This window comes from Bufo bufo, chromosome 1 (genome assembly GCF_905171765.1).
Source record: "Bufo bufo chromosome 1, aBufBuf1.1, whole genome shotgun sequence".
NCBI classification, from domain to species: domain Eukaryota; kingdom Metazoa; phylum Chordata; class Amphibia; order Anura; family Bufonidae; genus Bufo; species Bufo bufo.
The window spans coordinates 183,202,402-183,224,066 of NC_053389.1; the positions used below are offsets into that span (position 1 = coordinate 183,202,402).

The window sequence follows — 21,665 nt, forward strand, 5'->3', positions numbered from 1 at the left end:
CAACCAGTTTATTAGGCAAGTGTTCCACAGAAGCCTGTAACTCCCTGTAAAATTGTAATCGTGACCATGTCAGAAATGTTTTTATGGGAACCTTGCCGAATCATAATCACAGTTTTAGACAGCATTTTTCATTTATTTTTACAGACGAGGCACTCTCAGGGGGGACCTCTCAAATTCTCCTTCTGGGGGGGAATCCAGCATTTCTGTGTATTACATATGACAGCCCATTGATCCTTGGGGGTACCAGCCAAGAGTTAAACTGTGATCAGCATACTTTTAGGAGACTCTTAAAAGAAAAAGTTGAACACTTATCAGTTTGATAATAATTTAGCTTAAATTAGTGTTTATAAGTAGAGATAAGCGAATCGAAGTTGACGAATCTCGAATTTAAGGACAAACTCGATTAGTCCCAATGTTGAATTTCCTTGCGTTCCGTGGCAACGAATCAGATTTTTTTCTAAAATGGCTGCTGCACACGTTAGAACGAGGAAGTAAGAAGCCTGGGAACGAGAGATCACCCACAATGCCAGCCAGTCAGCAGATAGGCAGTCCCTCTGATGTCACATCGCTATAAAAAGCCTCAGCCTGCTCGGGCTCTGCAATTTTCCAGTAAACTTAGTGCAGGGAGAGATGTCACAGGCACTAGGGTCAGTGATTAGGAGAGACTTTAATGTGGAAATATAACTATTGAGTAGTTCAGGGAAAGATTATTCATAGTGTAGGGATATAATAGGGAGGCATTATCCACACTGTAGGGAGAGAGCAGGGACCCATTGCAAAGCCTGGGTAATAGGAGCTACTCTATTACACCTTGCTGCACTAATTGGGGTTACAAAAAGTACTGCAGATTTTAGTTTTTTTGTATTCTTTGATACATCAGTAATTCCAGTAATCCTTGATTCTGTTATTGGGGTGAAATTGCAGTCTGATACAACAAGTTTTGGGGTGTTTTTATTATATATATAAGTACAATCATTTATCCTTGATTTTGGGGTGAAATTGCGATCTGATACAACAAGTTTTGGAGTGAATTTTTTAAAAATTTATAAGTATATCCATTCATCCTTGATTCTGGAGTGAAATTGCAGTCTGATGCAAATGAAACACCCCAGAGTTGTGTTACTACACGCCTCTACCCCGCTACTATCTCCTAAGAGCCTTTATACTGTCATCAGATGTAATTTATATTATGTATTCCACAAATGTGCATAGAAAACTATGTTAAAAGCAGTTTTTCATGTAATTTGCCTGGTTACCAGTAGGTGGCAGCAACCCATTGCCAAGTATAGCTTAGTGTTTAGTGAATCTGAGCTGGAATGGATTATTCCAGCTCAGCTCCCCCTCTGTGGAGAGGTGGGCTGGTCCCACATCCTACAGCATGGGTGAAGAAGGAAGTTAGAGAGGAGTGTAGCTGTCACGGCTGAGGATGGGGGAAATCCTCAGCCGTGCGCGCCCGGTGATGTTATGGCGGCTCAGCCAGGAGAACAGGATAGGGAGCAGGTCACCTCCTAAACGCATCCCTAACCTGACCCTAACTCCTAACTGCATGGGCCGACCTTAAAGGTAGGAGGACCCATGCGCAGGAACCTCGGATCCCTAACTCACCCTCCGTCCGGTCCCTGCGCTAGGAGTCAGGGTAAGACGACCTACTCCTCCTAGGCACGGAGGAGCAGGAGTCTCACTGGCCAAGCTGTTGGGAAAAAGGGGAACCAAAACAGACTAACAGAAATGGCAGGTGAACAAAGTAGTTCAACCAACCTGCCACAGCCTTGCTGACTGGATCCCTGAGAACACACAGAATCCAGTACCATTAGCTGCACAAACCAAACGAAGGAAGGACCCAACAGAACATCAGATGGACATCTCACACAACATGACATAAAACATAAAGTGACATTTTCTTTATGACCACAGGGGTGGCTCTCACAGGCAGATAATAACACAGGAGGCTGCTCCAGCAAGCATGGCAGAAACAACCCCCTGAGCCATGCTAACAGCGAGGCTATATAGGGCCAAGTAGCCACACCCACAGTCATACACACCCAGTGCACACACACACTAGGAAGGAGGTTAACCCTTCCAACACCAGGGAAGGGAAACATAAATTAAAGGGGACGTGCACACAATAACATAAAACCAAGTGCACACATACACACATCACACAAAACCGCATGCACAACATAGCAAGCTGCAATGGCACAGCTCAGACTGCTACGCTGCCACATACATACTGTTGCCAGCGGCAACCACAGGTGAGGCAAATACCACAGCCCTCACCTGTGATTGACAACCAAAGAAAACCGCTGACAACCGCATGCGGTTCAGGAGTCACGGTCATAGCCATGGCCGTGACAGTAGCCCACCCCCTGCTAGGGGTAGGGTGTGTGTGTGTGTGTGGAGCTCCCCTGCATAGGGAAGACAGTAAGGACCTAGTCTCGGCTGAGACTTGTCCATATACCCAGTCTGAGCACCTTTAGCTCGGCTGGAGGAGGAAAGCAGAAACTACAGACCAACTCCAGAGTTCCAGGAAGAAAGCATCCCCTGAGAATCCATCTGTGAGATAAGTCCAGTGCCTAGAAGCCAATTCCTCCTCAGCTAGTCTGTCCCCACAAAGCAGAAGGTAACAGTAGATAAGTAGAGAAGCAAATCCTGCCATAGTTACAGAGCTACCAAGCAGACGTTTTATCCTGCAAGCTACACATTTAAAGCAGAAGTACTCATTCCTGCCAATGATTGCCAAAACCTGCTGGGACCAAGAGACCAAAGCTGTATACCGCTTAGATGCAAGTTATTTCAAGTAAAGAAACGTTTGAACTTCTTCTAAAGTTCTGGACATAATTTCTTCTGCAAAATCCCTCTATAACTCCTACACTAAAATGTATTGCAAATGAGCCAGGGGTCCGGCCTTACCCAGGTAGGAGACACCGTGACACAATTATCACCAAGCTATAGAGACATTATTGGCCATTACACCACTCTGGCATTCCTAATCTGGGACATACGTTATAACACATTGGAAGGGCCCTGTGATAGTACCCTGCGCATGATGCAATAGGCATCACGACAAATACAGGATATATTATCCACCTGACCCGGCCACTGCACTAAAAGTGGCATCAGCAAACCCGTTCCTGGTCACTGCATTAAGTGGCGTTACGAACAGGATTGGATTGTGTGTCTACCATTGCTACAAGGCCTAGGCACTGTGTAAAAACCCTGAAAATTGACTTTATTGCTTTCATTGCGGTGCCAGAAAGAGCTAAACAGTGCACGCCAGCACTCCAAGGGTTAATTCGCCATATTTCTGTAATGGCGCCGCTTCTTCATGTCCTTCAGAAGCGGGAAAACACAAGAATCCCCTCTCAGGAGTGTGAAAATGCTAACTACGCCCCTCTAGAAGCGGAAAACCTTGGCCAGGTGATGGCACTGCTGCCTCCGCATTATCAAGCTGTGGGCCCTGTGCCAATGTCCTACTCTGCTTCCTCATCCTCCACCTTGTCCTCAGCCTCCACTGCAGGCACAATTCAGAGTGCTACTCCAGCATACCACCTGCGCAGAACACAGTGTTCTGCACATGGTTTGCCTAGACAAACTGAGTCACACCAGGGTGGAACTGCTCCACATCCTTTAAGAGGAAATCAAATTCTGGCTGTCTCCTCGCCAACTGTGTCCTCCATGCCGCACATCTTTAATCTGATTGTAAAGCATTTCCTGAAGTCTTCCACCCAACTGCAAGACATCCTTAAAATGGCTAGGAAACAGCATGCACTTCAGCCACTCTTACACTGCAAAGCATGCCCTCCTTGAGCTACAAAGGCAGAATAGCATTCCCCAACATCTCCTGATATGCGACATTTCCACCTGTTGGATTTCCACCCTCCACATGTTGGACCGACTATATGAGCAAAGGAAGGCCATCAACAATTTCTTGATGATGCAGGCAGACAGGAGCACTCCCCTGTGTAACTTCAACATTAGCCAGTGGGAGCATATGCGTGACACCTGCCGTTTGCTTAGGCCCTTTGAGGAGACCACTTTATTTATTAGTCGCCAGGACCGCGGGATGAACAACGTCATTCCACTCCTTCACGTCCTGCAGCATATGCTGCTAAATCTGGCTGGACAGGGGACAGGAGACAAGGCGCCTACATCTCAGCCCTGTGGGGGCTGAACTGGAGGTGGTGGAGGCGGACATTCACGCACAAACAATGTATACAGAAATGGGTGTTTTTTCTGCACAAGTCACAGGAGAGGAGCAGGTAGAGGATGATGAGGAAGATAAGGCAGATTACCCTGAGACACAGTAGCAGTATGCAGTGGAGATGGAGGCAGGGAGTCCCTCTGAGTCCAAATGGCCAGATGCATGCTGAGTTGCTTGCGTAGCGACAGCCGTATTATCACCATTCGGCAGAGGGATGACTACTGGCTCTCGACCAGGTTAGACCCTCGCTACCGCTCGAAAATGGGGGCCTTTTTTCTACCCGCTTAGAGGAAGGATAAACTCAACTACTACCGAGACATCCTATGTAGTCAGTTGGCCGCTGCCTATGTGTGCCATCGTCCATCCTCACGAAGGTCTGAGCGGGGGGAGCCCTCTGTGCTCACGTTCCACTACCATGGCTACTGGAGGAGGGGGGGCAGGGGCAGCACCAGCCCCATCAACAGCAACTTAAGTCTGGAGTCTCTAATGAGCACATTTCTTCATCCGCCTACTGAAGAAACCACCTACCAGAAACAGCAGCAGCAAGACATGGAGCAGAACCTGAACCGGCAGGTGGTGGCATACTTAGACTGCACTACTGCGCAGCCAAACTTGATTTGTGGCCGCAACTGGCAGAGTTTGCTCTGGACAAGCTTTCCTTCCCGACCAGTAGTCTGGCATCAGAGCGGGTGTTTAGTGCGGCAGGGGGCATAGTTACCCCAAGGAGAACTCGCCTTTCCACCCGAAAATGTGGAGAGACTGACCTTTGTGAAGAAAAATCAGGCGTGGATCAACCAATATTTCCACACGCCAGTGCCTAATGCATCAGACTAGATCATTCTGGGTGCCACACCCAAACTTTGTGAAAAGAGACCCCTTTCTTCTGGCCACCAGCCACTATTCTGATGCTTCCACCTGCCTGATGAGACATACCTGCTGCCATGTTCTCCTACTGCCACCCACCATCTTGTGCTGTTACTGCCACTGCTGTTGAACCTCCCCCCCCCCCGTGACTGGGCCACTGTGTTGACTCCTCATGCGTTTGCCACCCTCACCACTCTGTGACTGGACCACTATGTTGACAATTCATGCGGTTGCCACCCTCACCACTCTGTGACTGGGCCACTATGTTGACTCCTCATGCATTTTCTACCCTCACCACTCTGTGACTGACCACTATGTTGACTCCTCATGCGTTTGCCAGCCTCACCACTCTGTGACTGGGCCACTGTGTTGACTCCTCATGCAGTTCCAACCCTCTCCATTCTGAGACTGGACCACTAGTGTCCCTGTTTGACCTTGTTGACATCACCATTTATTTTACCCTTCTTCTGATCTGTCAGAAGGATGGAAAAATGAAAAACACAACGGATCCTGTCTTTGGATCATCCGTAAGGCCAGTATGACGAGAACATATTTTGCATCAGGATATGCTCATGATTTGGAAGTCAAAAATGGGTATGTGAGGAATATGGGTCCAGCCTTCAAGGAGGCCCCAGGTGGATAAAGTCACACCTCTTCCAGCTGACAGGCACCAGGAGGATGTAGCAGGAAAACTCCCGCCAGGAGGTCTCAGCCCCGGACCAGATCTATCACTTTCCCACAGACATGTTGGCACTGACATTTCATAAGGAATTATGAATTGTCTGTCTATCCCAGGCATAATTCTGAAATCTTTTTGCAATCCTGGGCAAAGCCAAACATCCACGTGGTCCTGGCTTGATGCTAGGATGCCCAGGAGGGGAGATATACATAACTCCCCACAGAAACCACATAGCGGCACCATGTTTGGACTCTAGTTGTAGCCGGAACCCAGTCGGATTAATATGGCCCGGAACCACCTCCCTGCGACATTCTGGTCTGGAGCTATGAGCCATAATCGGTTTTGTGGCTCATTTGATGCTAGTCCCGGAACAGGAGGAGGGAACCCCTCCCGGAGGCAGGGAGGGGTGGGGCCAGCTACAGTTTAAAAGGCTTGTGCCATTAAGCGGGCGTGTCTTTTTCTGAAAGGGGGTCACGTGACCGCAGCCAAGGACTATTACACCATCCTAACCCAAAGGAACATTCATCTACCCGGTAACTGACGTGTACTCTGTGTAATCCTGTGTGTACCATATTACTTGTATTTGTAACCTCAGACCACTGTATATATTCTGTGTGTATAGTGTTATATCTAGTGTGCCATTAAGGCGATTAAATATATAATTTAATCTTGTGCTGTCTTGTATCTCGATCACGAATCCCCACGTCCGTATTTTAGCCTAGTTATAAGCTACCGCGGGTTGGTTTCTCACCCTATATAATCCCGTTAGCGGCCAGAGCTTATATCAAACGAGAAGCTGGTGGCAGATTACCTGGGCTGAGAAAGCGCTGTTTCACAGCGGCAGTGAAAAGGCTCTCTCAGCTTGTTGCCTCTGTGCCCGCGTGGACAGGTGTCTGTGTAAACTGTATCAAGCTGACCTTACACGCTCCTCTGGGATGGCGCAACATCACGCTTTGGTAACAAGTGACCATACTGCGTCCCGTGAGCTTCACGTAGGTGATGTCAAGCGGGTACGAGGAGTGGTATTCGTCACAGTGTACAAAACACAGAAGACATGCAAACTTTCCAGTCACGTGCCATCTCTGTTTTGCATCTAGTGCTGTTTTTTTATTTTTGGCCTTAGCAATACTGATGAATTATTGACCAAATGCTGACCGTGTGAAGGCAGATGCTCAAAAGGCAGGGTCTGTTTTTTTGGGGGTTGTTCTTATGACGGATCAGAAGAAGGGCAAAATAAACAGTGACGTCAACACAAACTTACTGCTGGCCCCGTAACTGACTAAAAAAGTGAAGTGATTGTAGAAGTGTCAACTGAAGGTCTTACAGACGCAAAGTAACTATTTCACTACCACAGCGGACTACCTATACATGTTCCTGCAATGCACAGTGTTCTACACCAACATACAGGCTCTCTGCAGCCAGGAATTAGCTGTTTTTTAATGCGATTCGTCACAAATAAATTTGGATCGAATCAAATCTTTTTGGAAAATTTGGCGAACCGTCCAAATTGAATTTTTGAAAAGTTCGCTCATCTCTATTTATGAGCTGTCTGGAGAGAAGTCTGTGAAAAAAACATAGCAGCCTATACCATATTGTATGTGAAAAGGTGTTGGCTGTAGAGGACAAATGGTTATTTTTTTTTTTTTTATAACTACCTATAAGAATTTTTTTTTAGCCCAAAATATGTCTGAAGCTTTTTAACCTTAAAGGGGGTCTGCAGTTTTTTTAAACTGATGATCTATCCTCTAGATAGATCATCAGCGTCTGATCGGCGGGGGTCCGACACCCGGGACCCCTGCCGATCAGCTGTTTGAGAAGGCAGCGACGCTGGCAGTTGCGCCGCAGCCTTCTCGCTGTTTACCGCAGGCCCAGTGACGTCACAACTAGTTTCACTGGCCAGAGTTTAGCCCCGCCCAGGCCATCGATACTAGTCGTGACATCACTGGGCCTGCGGTAAACAGCGAGAAGGCTCCGACGCTACTGCCAGCGCCGCTGTCTTCTCAAACATCTAATTGGCAGGGGTCCCAGGTGTCGGACCCCCACTGATCAGATGCTGATGATCTATCCAGAGGATAGATCATCAGTTTAAAAAAACTGCAGAACCCCTTTAACTTACCTTAGTGCACCATTGATAGGTAACCTCTCTATGTGACATAAAACATCAATAGGTGAATGTGGGACAATGAAAAACAGTAACCTGTGACTACAGGGTTTGTTTGTAGCCTGTAACCATGGAGACACAAAAGTCTGCATGGGAGTTGTATGCCCAAAATGGTAGGATAAACAAGATTATTTGCAAAGAGGCTTCATTTTTTTATTTTATTCCAGGTACATTGAATTTCTAAAACTGTCGCACATAGCCTTACACCATTAAGATAGCTGGTTTATAATTGAGCACAAAGAAGAAAGAAGCAATTGAGGGGTGCTCCAACTATGCTATCTCTTAAGAAGCCATACCATAACTTCTTTTGGGCGAGGCTGCTCACCTTAAATAGTTGTGCTCAGGCACAACTCTGCTCTCAACATATAAGGGCTCATGCACACAAACCTATTTTCTTTCCGTGTCCTTTCCGTCTTTTTGCCGACCGTATGCGGAGCCATTCATTTCAATGGGTCCGCAAAAAAAAAAAAAAAAGTTATTCCTTGTGCATTCCGTTTCCGTATGTCCGTATTTCCGTTCTGCAAAAAAATACATGTCCTATTATTGTCCGTATTACGGACAAGGATAGTACTGTTCTTTTAGGGGCCAGCTGTCCCGTTCCGCAAAATACGGAATGCACACGGATGTCATCCTTATTTTTTGCGGACCGCAAAATACATACGGTCGTGTGCATGAGCCCTAAGGCTGAGTCCACATCACTGTTTAGCTTTCTGTTGTTCTGATCCGGAAATGACTCATACGGATGCTAAATGTGCATAACTGATGCTCAAGATCCGTTTTTTCTGTTCTTCTGACGGATCAGAAGAACGGAAAATGAAACGTGAACTCTCCCTAAAACACATATCCTCTAGAATAGAACACAATGGGGAAGATTTACTATTGAAAATGCTCCAAAATTTGGGTGCTTTGTACCATACTTATTAAGTCATTTAGTAAGTGGTTGAGCAGAAAGGGGATTTTACCTCATATGATTTGTGGCTCCATACTTTATTGGAAGCACCACTTGTAAATCACCAGATTTTAGAGATATCACTGTCTGTAATGGATGTCTAGGAGGCATCATTGCAGGTGAGTGCACCTGTATTGCTTGTTTTTGGTCCAGTCCCATCTGGTAGAATACCATAAGGCGCTCCCTTAGCTTTTTTTTTATCCTGTTTGCATGCGTGACTGGTTTTTTATATAGTGTTTTAATGTACAGTAAGGTAGATTCTTTTTTTCTAGAAGCTGAACATATCAGTACTATGAGAAATACTATTGCAACAAGAAGACATAACAAGGGTCATCAAGATTCCAATCTAGATGTGATAAGTGAAGAACCCACAACTCCCATGGTAAAGCTTAATGGTATGTTCATGCCATTTGAGTATAAGACACAATCAAGCACAAAATCAAGGGCTCATGCACACAACTAAGTGCCCGACTCCGGAACCGCTCGCTGAGCCAAGTAGACTCTTTTATGGCTGCACAAAGAACATGGAAGCCATGTGTGATATATTTTTCTAAAGGAGTATATCCACGTTTGTAATCCATATTTTTGCTCTCAATGAAAAAATGAAGCAGTTATGCAATAGTAATATCATTATTTTATATGCTGAGTAACGTGTCTTCATAGTACCCGACTACAAACACTTTGTAGTCTGATCCTACAGTCTTAAATTTTTCCCAGACTTGTTACTAACATGCAGTAGGTAAAGCCAAACACAATGCCACCGTACTCAGCAGACATTGAATATATAGATTATACATTTTATTAATGCTATATTCACTATATAAATGTAATATGAGGTACATAACTATATCATTTCCTGTATTAGATGGAACCCTCCTCGATGTACCTTACTCAGTTTGTAGCTGGAGCCTACTTTCCCTACAGTCATTTGAGGCCTGTTTGCACAAGCCACAGTGATGCACTCTTACTTCATTTTATACCAGTATATAGCATTGCCTAACTTTGTGTTTTGTTACTACCATACATTTGCTAGGTTCAGAACAAGTAGCAGACAGATGGAACAAAGTATCAGATTGCACAGGGTCCATGACCACAGAGGTCAATAGGTCTATACATACACAAAATGGATATCTGAGATTTTGAAAAGATTTTTAAGAAAGGGTAACACAATTCTTCTTGCAGCAGCTCCAATACCTTTTGGATTTGTTGATTTTGTCACTTTCGTAGACAAATATGATCACAGGAAATTCTATCTGCTACACAGTAGTTTCTCTCTACAGGCTCCATAGGCTTATAGGATTATATAGAAAACTTCCATTTCCACTACCTTGGCCAGATAATGGGAAGAGGATAACAAGAAGACTTGCAATATCCAATTCATATCCCATATTCGCAAGTTATATTGAGTGCACAATGAGCACCTCATAAAGCTCTATGGAAGATACGGAAACAGTCAAGTTAGAGTGCCACTCTGTTGGGGAGGAGTCTTCCATTGTAGATATTGGGGAGGTCCCAATTAGTTAGACCCCCCCTATTTGACAAGTATTGCGTAAAGGAACAAATTCCTGTAGTCTACACAAAAAAGTCAAGACTATTTTTAAGTAGAGAGCTCCCATGTGGACACGTTCTGTCCTGTGATCTGACAGTTAATTCTTGTCATATAGATATTTGGCCTCATTTATCAAAACTAACAGAAAATGTTGCCTTGTTACCCATAGCGACCAATCTTAGTGCAGTTTGCAAAATGAAAGTTGGCCTCTAATTGGTTGGTATTTTTTTTGTAGACAGTTTTGATCAATGTGACTCATTTGTGTTGATCCAAGTCTTCACCCGAATTAATACCTGCATACTCATTGGCTTTGAATAGCAATGGCTCTATGTATTCAGGAGGAGGATGTGGGCACTGTCTCTGAGGGTGTAAGCCATGGCCAGTCTTAGGGGTGTGCAAACTGTGCAGTTGTACAGGGCATATACCTTGTCCCTGCTAATGGCATACCACTGGTTCTGATGGCCTGGGTTCACAGAGACTGCACCCATGATCCCACACACTCACTGTTCAGACTTATGCAATACTGGCTGTACTGGATCCACCTTTGTTCCCTAGTTTGTTAATTGCAAAGGGTTAAACTATCTGGGCACTGATATGGTATGGCTACTTGTGCACTGATAATATCATTGTATTATTTGGGCTTAGTCAGTGGTTTATCGGTGAAGATGTCCATGAAGGATCCGTGTTTGGTCCACATGGCTTTTATTTTTTTTGCCCTCCGTGTGTTATCCGTATTTTAGGGACACTGCTCAGCTGAAAATGTATTTAAAGAGCATCTCATATCATCGATCTGTGAAACAAGGACAAATCACTGATGCCTTCCACAGACTATAATGGGCATGATGGATTGAACAAAAATAGGGCATGCTTCTGTGGTATAACCCTGGGCCGTGGTAAATCATAGATGTGTGAATACACACATTAAAATCAATAAGTACGTGTGCTGTCCATGGAGCACACAGACAGAACATGTCTGTGTGATTCACTGACGTCTAAATAAGACCTAAGGGGACTAGGCACCGTCCAGCCTAAGGGAGGCCTTAATGTGTATTATTGTGCTAAAATAAATATATACAGTACAGACCAAAAGTTTGGACATACCTTCTCATTCAAAGAGTTTTCTTTATTTTCATGACTATGAAAATTGTAGATTCACACTGAAGGCATCAAAACTATGAATTAACACATGTGGAATTATATACATAACAAACAAGTGTGAAACAACTGAAAATATGTCATATTCTAGGTTCTTCAAAGTAGCCACCTTTTGCTTTAATTACTGCTTTGCACACTCTTGGCATTCTCTTGATGAGCTTCAAGAGGTAGTCCCCTGAAATGGTTTTCACTTCACAGGTGTGCCCTGTCAGGTTTAATAAGTGGGATTTCTTGCCTTATAAATGGGGTTGGGACCATCAGTTGCGTTGAGGAGAAGTCAGTTGTATACACAGCTGATAGTCCTACTGAATAGACTGTTAGAATTTGTATTATGGCAAGAAAAAAGCAGCTTAGTAAAGAAAAACGAGTGGCCATCATTACTTTAAGAAATGAACGTCAGTCGGTCAGCCGAAAAATTGGGAAAACTTTGAAAGTAAGGGCTATTTGTCCATGAAGGAGAGTGATGGGGTGCTGCGCCAGATGACCTGGCCTCCACAGTCACCAGACCTGAATCCAATCGAGATGGTTTGGGGTGAGCTGGACCGCAGAGTGAAGGCAAAAGGGACAACAAGTGCTAAGCATCTCTGGGAACTCCTTCAAGACTGTTGGAAGACCATTTCAGGGGACTACCCTCTTGAAGCTCATCAAGAGAATGCCAAGAGTGTGCAAAGCAGTAATCAAAGCAAAAGGTGGCTACTTTGAAGAACCTAGAATATGACATATTTTCAGTTGTTTCACACTTGTTTGTTATGTATATAATTCCATATGTGTTAATTCATAGTGTTGATGCCTTTATAGTCATGAAAATAAAGAAAACTCTTTGAATGAGAAGGTGTGTCCAAACATTTGGTCTGTACTGTATATATATATATATATATACATTGCTCAAAAAAATAAAGGGAACACAAAAATAACACATCCTAGATCTGAATTAATTAAATATTCTTCTGAAATACTTTCTTCTTTACATAGTTGAATGTGCTGACAACAAAATCACACAAAAATAAAAAAAATGGAAATCTAATTTTTTAACAAATGGAGGTCTGGATTTGGAGTCACACTCAAAATTAAATTGGAAAAACACACTACAGGCTGATCCAACTTTGATGTAATGTCCTTAAAACAAGTCAAAATGAGGCTCAGTAGTGTGTGTGGCCTCCACGTGCCTGTATGACCTCCCTACAACGCCTGTGCATGCTCCTGATGAGGTGGCGGACGGTCTCCTGAGGGATCTCCTCCCAGACCTGGACTAAAGCATCTGCCAACTCCTGGACAGTCTGTGGTGCAACGTGACGTTGGTGGATAGAGCGAGACATGATGTGCTCAATTGGATTCAGGTCTGGGGAACGGGCGGGCCAGTCCATAGCATCAATGCCTTCGTCTTGCAGGAACTCCAGCCACATGAGGTCAAGCATTGTTTTGCATTAGGAGGAACCCAGGGCCAACCGCACCAGCATATGGTCTCACAAGGGGTCTGAGGATCTCATCTCGGTACCTAATGGCAGTCAGGCTACCTCTGGCGAGCACATGGAGGGCTGTGCAGCCCTCCAAAGAAATGCCACCCCACACCATTACTGACCCAATGCCAAACCGGTCGTGCTTGAGGATGTTGCAGGCAGCAGAACGTTCTCCACAGCGTCTCCAGACTCTGTCACGTCTGTCACATGTGCTCAGTGTGAACCTGCTTTCATCTGTGAAGAGCACAGGGCGCCAGTGGCGAATTTGCCAATCTTGGTGTTCTCTGGCAAATGCCAAACGTCCTGTACGGTGTTGGGCTGTAAGCACAACCCCCACCTGTGGACGTCGGGCCCTCATATCACCCTCATGGAGTCTGTTTCTGACCGTTTGAGCAGACACATGCACATTTGTGGCCTGCTGGAGGTCATCCCATTTGCACAACAGCATGTGAAATTGATTGTCACTCAGTGTTGCTTTCTAAGTGAACAGTTTGATTTCACAGAAGTGTGATTGACTTGGAGTTACATTGTGTTGTTTAAGTGTTCCCTTTATTTTTTTGAGCAGTGTGTGTGTATATATATATATATATATATATATATATATATACAGTACAGACCAAAAGTTTGGACACACCTCATTCAAAGAGTTTTCTTTATTTTCATGACTAGGAAGGCATCAACACTATGAATTAAGGGCTCTTTCACACTTGCGTTGTTCTTTTCCGGCATAGAGTTCCGTCGTCGGGGCTCTATGCCGGAAGAATCCTGATCAGGATTATCCCCATGCATTCTGAATGGAGAGAAATCCGTTCAAGATGCATCAGGATGTCTTCAGTTCCGGAACGGAACGTTTTTTGGCCGGAGAAAATACTGCAGCATGCTGCGCTTTTTGCTCCGGTCAAAAATCCTGAACACTTGCCGCAAGGCCGAATCCGGAATTAATGCCCATTGAAAGGCATTAATCCGGATCCGGCCTTAAGCTAAACGTCGTTTCGGTGCATTACCGGATCTGACGTTTAGCTTTTTCTGAATGGTTACCATGGCTCCCAGGACACTAAAGTCCTGTTTGCCGTGGTAAAGTGTAGTGGGGAGCGGAGGAGCAGTATACTTACCGTCCGTGCGGCTCCCAGGGCACTTCAGAGTGACGTCAGGGCGCCCCACGCGCATGGGTGACGTGATCACATGGATCACGTCATCCATGCGCATGGGGCGCTCTGACGTCATTCTGGAGCGCCCTGGGAGCCGCACGGACGGTAAGTATACTGCTCCCCCGCTCCCCACTACTACTATGGCAACCAGGACTTTAATAGCGTCCTGGCTGCCATAGTAACACTGAACGCATTTTGAAGACGGATCCGTCTTCAAATGCTTTCAGTTCACTTGCGTTGTTACGGATCCGGCGGGCACTTCCGGCAAATGGAGTGCACGACGGATCCGGACAACGCAAGTGTGAAAGAGGCCTAACACATGTGGAATTATATACATAACAAACAAGTGTGAAACAACTGAAAATATGTCATATTCTAGGTTCTTCAAAGTAGCCACCTTTTGCTTTGATTACTGCTTTGCACACTCTTGGCATTCTCTTGATGAGCTTCAAGAGGGTAGTCCCCTGAAATGGTCTTCCAACAGTCTTGAAGGAGTTCCCAGAGATGCTTAGCACTTAATGGCCCTTTTGCCTTCACTCTGCGGTCCAGCTCACCCCAAACCATCTCGATTGGGTTCAGGTCTGGTGACTGTGGAGGCCAGGTCATCTGGCGCAGCACCCCATCACTCTCCTTCATGGTCAAATAGCCCTTACTTTCAAAGTTTTCCCAATTTTTCGGCTGACTGACTGACCTTCATTTCTTAAAGTAATGATGGCCACTCGTTTTTCTTTACTCAGTTGCTTTTTTCTTGCCATAATACAAATTCTAACAGTATTCAGTAGGACTATCAGCTGTGTATCCACCTGACTTCTCCTCAACGCAACTGATGGTCCCAACCCCATTTATAAGGCAAGAAATCCCACTTATTAAACCTGACAGGGCACCCCTGTGAAGTGAAAACCATTTCAGGGGTCTACCTCTTGAAGCTCATCAAGAGAATGCCAAGAGTGTGCAAAGCAGTAATCAAAGCAAAAGGTGGCTACTTTGAAGAACCTAGAATATGACATATTTTCAGTTGTTTCACACTTGTTTGTTATGTATATAATTCCACATGTGTTAATTCATAGTTTTGATGCCTTCAGTGTGAATCTACAATTTTCAAAGTCATTAAAATAAAGAAAACTCTTTGAATGAGAAGGTGTGTCCAAACTTTTGGTCTGTACTGTATATATATGCACTCAATACCCAATAATGAAAAAGTGATAATAGAATTTTTTTTTTTTTTGCTAATTAATAAGAAAGAAAAAAAGAAAATTTCACATGGGCATAAGTATTCAGACCCTTTTCTATGGCACTTGAAATTTAGCTCTGGGGGCCTCCCATTTCTCTTTGTTATTTTAGAGATGTTTCTTGATTGGTGTCCACCTGTGGTAAATTCAATTGATTGGACACTATAAAGGGTCTCACAAGGCTCCGTCCAGCCTAAAGGAGGCCTTTATCAGTATTATACGCTTAGTGTTTTTACATTGATTAACCCTTTCGCTACCAGCGCCGTACATGTAAATCAATGTCGCCCGCTCGCACGTGCAGCGTTCTTTATGGCCGTCAGGTCTCTGCTGTTTCAAATAGCAGAGACTAGCGGCTAATTACCAGGACTGGCAATAATGACGATCGCGGTAATTAAAGGCTTTAGATGCAGTGATCAAGTGAGATCACGGCATCTAAATGTGCAAAAATCCGGAAGCCCATTCCCTGTGGCCAATGGGGATGCCGGTAATTGGTTTGAATGGGCTCAGCCTCGCTGAAGAGGCTGAGAACACTCAAACTGCAATTCTTATTTTGGCCACCAGATGGCAGGCCCTTTTCTTACCCAAAAAAATGTAATAAAATGTGATCAAAATGTCACACACACTCCACAATGTCATATCATTAAAAACGACAGATTGTCCCGCAAAACATGAGCCCCCACACAGCTCAGTAGATATAACTATAAAAAAGTTATGGGGGTCAGAATATGTTTTACATTTATTTTTACACTATTTAGACATAAAAAAACAATACATACGGGGTATTGTTGTAATCGTACAAAACCCGTAAAATAGTGGAGAAATTACCTTTTTTTCCAATTTCACCCCGTTTGGATTTTTTTTTACTGCTTTCCACTACATTATATGCCATAATTAATGGTAACATTAGAAAGTACAACGTGTCCTGCAAAAAATAAGCCCTCATGCAGCTATGTGAATGGAAATATAAAAATGTTATGGCTCACGGAAGATAGGAAAGAAAAATGAAAACTCAAAAACGAAAAAAAACCTCAGGTATCCTAAGGGTTAATAAATAAATAGTCTAATATGTTATATATTTATTATTTTCCATATACTAAAAGCTGTACTCTGATATCTCCATCAGTCTCATATAAAGTGAATAGAGTGGTACTGTGCATACGAGACCACTGCTCTATTCAAACGAATGACCCTAAACCCCCGTTTTTGTGATGCAAGGGGATCCAAGAGGTCATGCCCCCAGCAATCATACATTTATCAGCTGAACTGTGCATAGGAGATAAGCATTGTCTGTAGGTTGACATGTATAATGAGAAATTTTTGGTACAGGTAACAGTAAAATGTAAACTATTAGTAAAACTAAAAATTCAGGAAAACTATTTCAATTCTGTTAGTTTGCAAGTTGTTTTTGTTTATATACTGCAGACCTAAATTATTATTATTTTTTTAGATGGCTTATCAGATCAGATAAGTGGTGACCCTTTAAATCAGTCAAAAGGAACACGTAATCATTTTATGATGATAGGGAGCTTCTGCAGTCTGGGCATAATACTACTCCTCATTACGGTAAGCATGCAGCATTATACCTAACTGTATACCTTGCTTTATTCAGAAACCACCTGCTTTTACTGTTCCATCAAAATGGCCTCCTATTGGTTTTGATTGGAATCGTCAAGCTAAAAATAAAAGTTCTAATTTTGGGCAGAATGAGGACCGAAAATAATATTCAGTCAACAGCATGGAGAAAAAAACAGTCATCAGCATCAAAATCAGGCACACGGCCGTTGTCACAGTGGGTCTGCAATATGCGGGCACCGGCCATGTGCTCACCGCATCACGGATGCGGACCCATTTACTTAAATGGGTCCACAATCCAGAAGGTGCTGAACGGAGGCACGAAAACCCAGGGAAGCACTACGGAGTGCTTCCATGGGGTTTTCTCTATGCCTCCACAACGCAAAAAAATAGAACTTGTTCTATATTTTTTTCGGTGCAGACAGATCACGCACCCATTCAAGTTGCAGTCCCCAATGCACGGAATGGCCGAGCAACGGCCGTGTGCATGAGGCCTCAGTGTTATACTGGTAACTAGTGCCAGCATTTAACACAAAAATTGTTCTCCAAAATCAGAGGGAAAACGAGGGCTGATTTGAGAGGAAGATTCAGAACCTGATTTTTCTGCCTCTTATTTTAAACCACTCTCATGTGAACATTATACACTTTATGTCATAGAGGGTGTTATGTAGGAGTTACTGTGACTAGCAAACCTAAAAACACATTAGATTGTTGGGAGATCCTTCCAATTTCATTGCAACCCATTCACAATATTATATTATATTGGTTTTATTCTTTCCCACAAAACATGTTATAAGACAGGCATGCTCAACCTGCGGCCCTCCAGCTGTTGTAAAACTACAACTCCCACAATGCCCTGCTGTAGGCTGATAGCTGTAGGCTGTTTGGGCATGTTGGGAGTTGTAGTTTTGCAACAGCTGGAGGGCCGCAGGTTGAGCATGCCTCTTATAAGATATTCCTGAAGATGTCAATGAAAAACTGAAGGCAGATCTCTGAAAATAATGGCAACTATAAATGTAAATGGTGGGACACAACAATTTTGAAAAACCTACAATACATTCAGAAAGCCTTCAGACCCTTTCACTTTTTTCACATTTTGATGTGTTGTGGTCTTGTGCTGAAATAAAAAATACACTGCTCAAAAAAATAAAGGGAACACTTAAACAACACAATGTAACTCCAAGTCAATCACACTTCTGTGAAATCAAACTGTCCACTTAGGAAGCAACACTGAGTGACAATCAACTTCACAGGCTGTTGTGCAAATGGGATAGACAACAGGTGGAAATTATAGGCAATTAGCAAGACACCCCCAATAAAGGAGTGGTTCTGCAGGTGGTGATCACAGGCCACTTCTCAGTTCCTATGCTTCCTGGCTGATGTTTTGGTGACTTTTGAATGCTGCCGGTGCTTTCACTCTAGTGGTAGCATGAGACGGAGTCTACAACCCACACAAGTGGCTCAGGTAGTGCAGCTTATCCAGGATGGCACATCAATGCGAGCTGTGGCAAGAAGGTTTGCTGTGTCTGTCAGTGTAGTGTCCGGAGCATGGAGGCGCTACCAGGAGACAGGCCAGTACATCAGGAGACGTGGAGGAGCCGTAGGAGGGCAACAACCCAGCAGCAGGACCGCTACCTCCGCCTTTGTGCAAGGAGGAACAGGAGGAGCACTGCCAGAGCCCTGCAAAATGACCTCCAGCAGGCCACAAATGTGCATGTGTCTGCTCAAACGGTCAACAACAGACTCCATGAAGGTGATATGAGGGCCCGACGTCCACAGGTGGGGGTTGTGCTTACCGCCCAACACTGTGCAGGACGTTTGGCATTTGCCAGAGAACACCAAAATTGGCAAATTCGCCACTGACGCCCTGTGCTCTTCACAGATAAAAGCAGGTTCACACTGAGCACATGTGACAGACGTGACAGAGTCTTGAGATGCCGTGGAGAACATTCTGCTGCCTGCAACATCCTCCAGCATGACTGGTTTGGCATTGGGTCAGTAATGGTGTGGGGTGGCATTTCTTTGGAGGGCCGCACAGCCCTCCATGTGCTCGCCAGAGGTAGCCTGACTGCCATTAGGTACCGGGATGAGATCCTCAGACCCCTTGTGAGACCATATGCTGGTGCGGTTGGCCCTGGGTTCCTCCTAATGCAAGACAATGCTTGACCTCATGTGGCTGGAGTGTGTCAGCAGTTCCTGCAAGACGAAGGCATTGATGCTATGGACTGGCCCGCCCGTTCTCCACACCTGAATCCAATTGAGCACATCTGGGCCATCATGTCTCACTCTATCCACCAACGTCACGTTGCACCACAGACTGTCCAGGAGTTGGCAGATGCTTTAGTCCAGGTCTGGGAGGAGATCCCTCAGGAGACCGTCCGCCACCCCATCAGGAGCATGCACAGGCGTTGTAGGGAGGTCATACAGGCACGTGGAGGCCACACACACTACTGAGCCTCATTTTGACTTGTTTTAAGGACATTACATCAAAGTTGGATCAGCCTGTAGTGTGTTTTTCCACTTTCATTTTGAGTGTGACTCCAAATCCAGACCTCCATGGGTTGAAAAATTTGATTTCCATTTTTTTATTTTTGTGTGATTTTGTTGTCAGCACATTCAACTATGTAAAGAACAAAGTATTTCAGAAGAATATTTAATTAATTCAGATCTAGGATGTGTTATTTTTGTGTTCATTTCTTTGAGCAGTGTATATATACAGTACAGACCAAAAGTTTGGACACACCTTCTCATTCAAAGAGTTTTCTTTATTTTCATGACTATGAAAATTGTAGATTCACACTGAAGGCATCAAAACTATGAATTAACACTTGTGGAATTATATACATAACAAACAAGTGTGAAACAACTGAAAATATGTCATATTTTAGGTTCTTCAAAGTAGCCACCTTTTGCTTTGATTACTGCTTTGCACACTCTTGGCATTCTCTTGATGAGCTTCAAGAGGTAGTCCCCTGAAATGGTTTTCACTTCACAGGTGTGCCCTGTCAGGTTTAATAAGTGGGATTTCTTGTCTTATAAATGGGGTTGGGACCATCAGTTGCGTTGAGGAGAAGTCAGGTGGATACACAGCTGATAGTTATACTGAATAGACTGTTAGAATTTGTATTATGGCAAGAAAAAAGCAGCTAAGTAAAGAAAAACGAGTGGCCATCATTACTTTAAGAAATGAAGGTCAGTCAGTCAGCCGAAAAATTGGGAAAACTTTGAAAGTAAGGGCTATTTGACCATGAAGGAGAGTGATAGGGTGCTGCGCCAGATGACCGGGCCTCCACAGTCACCAGACCTGAACCCAATCGAGATGGTTTGGGGTGAGCTGGACCGCAGAGTGAAGGCAAAAGGGCCAACAAATGCTAAGCATCTCTGGGAACTCCTTCAAGACTGTTGGAAGACCATTTCAGTGTTGATGCCTTCATAGTCATGAAAATAAAGAAAACTCTTTGAATGAGAAGGTGTGTCCAAACTTTTGGTCTGTACTGTATATGTACTCAATACCCAATAATGAAAAAGTGAAAACAGAATTTTTGATAATTTATGAAAAAGGAAAAACTTAAATTTTGCATTGGCATAAGTATTCAGACACTTAAAATTTAGCTCTGGGGGCTTCCCATTTCTCTTTGTTATTTTCGAGATTTTTCTGCACCTTGTTTGTTGTCCACCTGTGGTAAATTCAATTGATCGGACATTATTTGGAAAAACACACCGCTGGCTTTAAAGTGTCTCACAGCTGACAATGCAATTTAGAGCAAAAACCAATTCATGAGCAGGAAAGAACTGCCTGTAGATCTCAGAGACAGGATTGTTTGCAGGCACAGATCTAGTGAAGGGTACAAAAAAACTTTGCTACACTGAAAGTTCCTAAGAGCACAATGGCCTCCGTGATTCTTAACTGGAACAAGTTTGAAACAGCCAAGACTCTTCCTAGAGCTGGCCCTCCCACCAATCTAAGTAATTGGGGCAGAATGGCCTTGATAAAAGAGGTGACCAAGAACCCAATGGTCATTTTGGCTGAACTACAAAGATCTTGTGTGCAGATGGGAAAACTTCCAGAAGATCAACGATCTCTGTAGCACAACACTAAGGCTACTTTCACACTAGCGTTCAGAGCGGGTCCGTCTGATGTCTGCTCAGACGGATCCGCTCATATAATGCAGACTTCGGATCCGTTCAGACCGGATCCGTCTGCATTAGGCCTCATGCACACGACCGTTGTGTGCACCCGTGGCCGTTGTGCCGTTTTCCGTTTTTTTTTCGCGGACCCATTGACTTTCAATGGGTCCGTGGAAAAATCGGAAAATGCACCGTTTTGCAGCCGCATCCGTGATCCGTGTTTCCTGGCCGTGAAAAAAATATGACCTGTCCTATTTTTTTCACGGCCAACGGTTCACGGACCCATTCAAGTCAATGGGTCTGTGAAAGAACACAGATGCACACAAGATGGGCATCCGTGTCCGTGATCCGTGGCCGTAGGTTAGTTTTTATACAGACGGATCCGAAGATCCGTCTGCATAAAAGCTTTTTCAAAGCTGAGTTTTCACTTCGTGAAAACTCAGAACCGACAGTATATTCTAACACAGAAGCGTTCCCATGGTAATGGGGACGCTTCTAGTTAGAATACACTACAAACTGTGTACAAGACTGCCCCCTGCTGCCTGGCAGCACCCGATCTCTTACAGGGGGCCG

General features: G+C 44.3%; 1 protein-coding gene across 7 annotated transcripts in view; it reads left to right on the forward strand.

Annotated features, from left to right (window-relative positions):
- FLT3LG (fms related receptor tyrosine kinase 3 ligand) overlaps positions 1-21,665 on the forward strand; it is a 222,231-nt gene that overhangs the window by 129,865 nt on the left and 70,701 nt on the right. For all 7 annotated transcript variants that reach the window (XM_040433060.1, XM_040433072.1, XM_040433087.1 and 4 more), the window contains exons 10-11: positions 9,127-9,249; positions 16,840-16,955. In XM_040433060.1, coding sequence (XP_040288994.1) covers positions 9,127-9,249; positions 16,840-16,955 — 239 coding nt within the window. The remainder of the gene's footprint in view (positions 1-9,126; positions 9,250-16,839; positions 16,956-21,665) is intronic.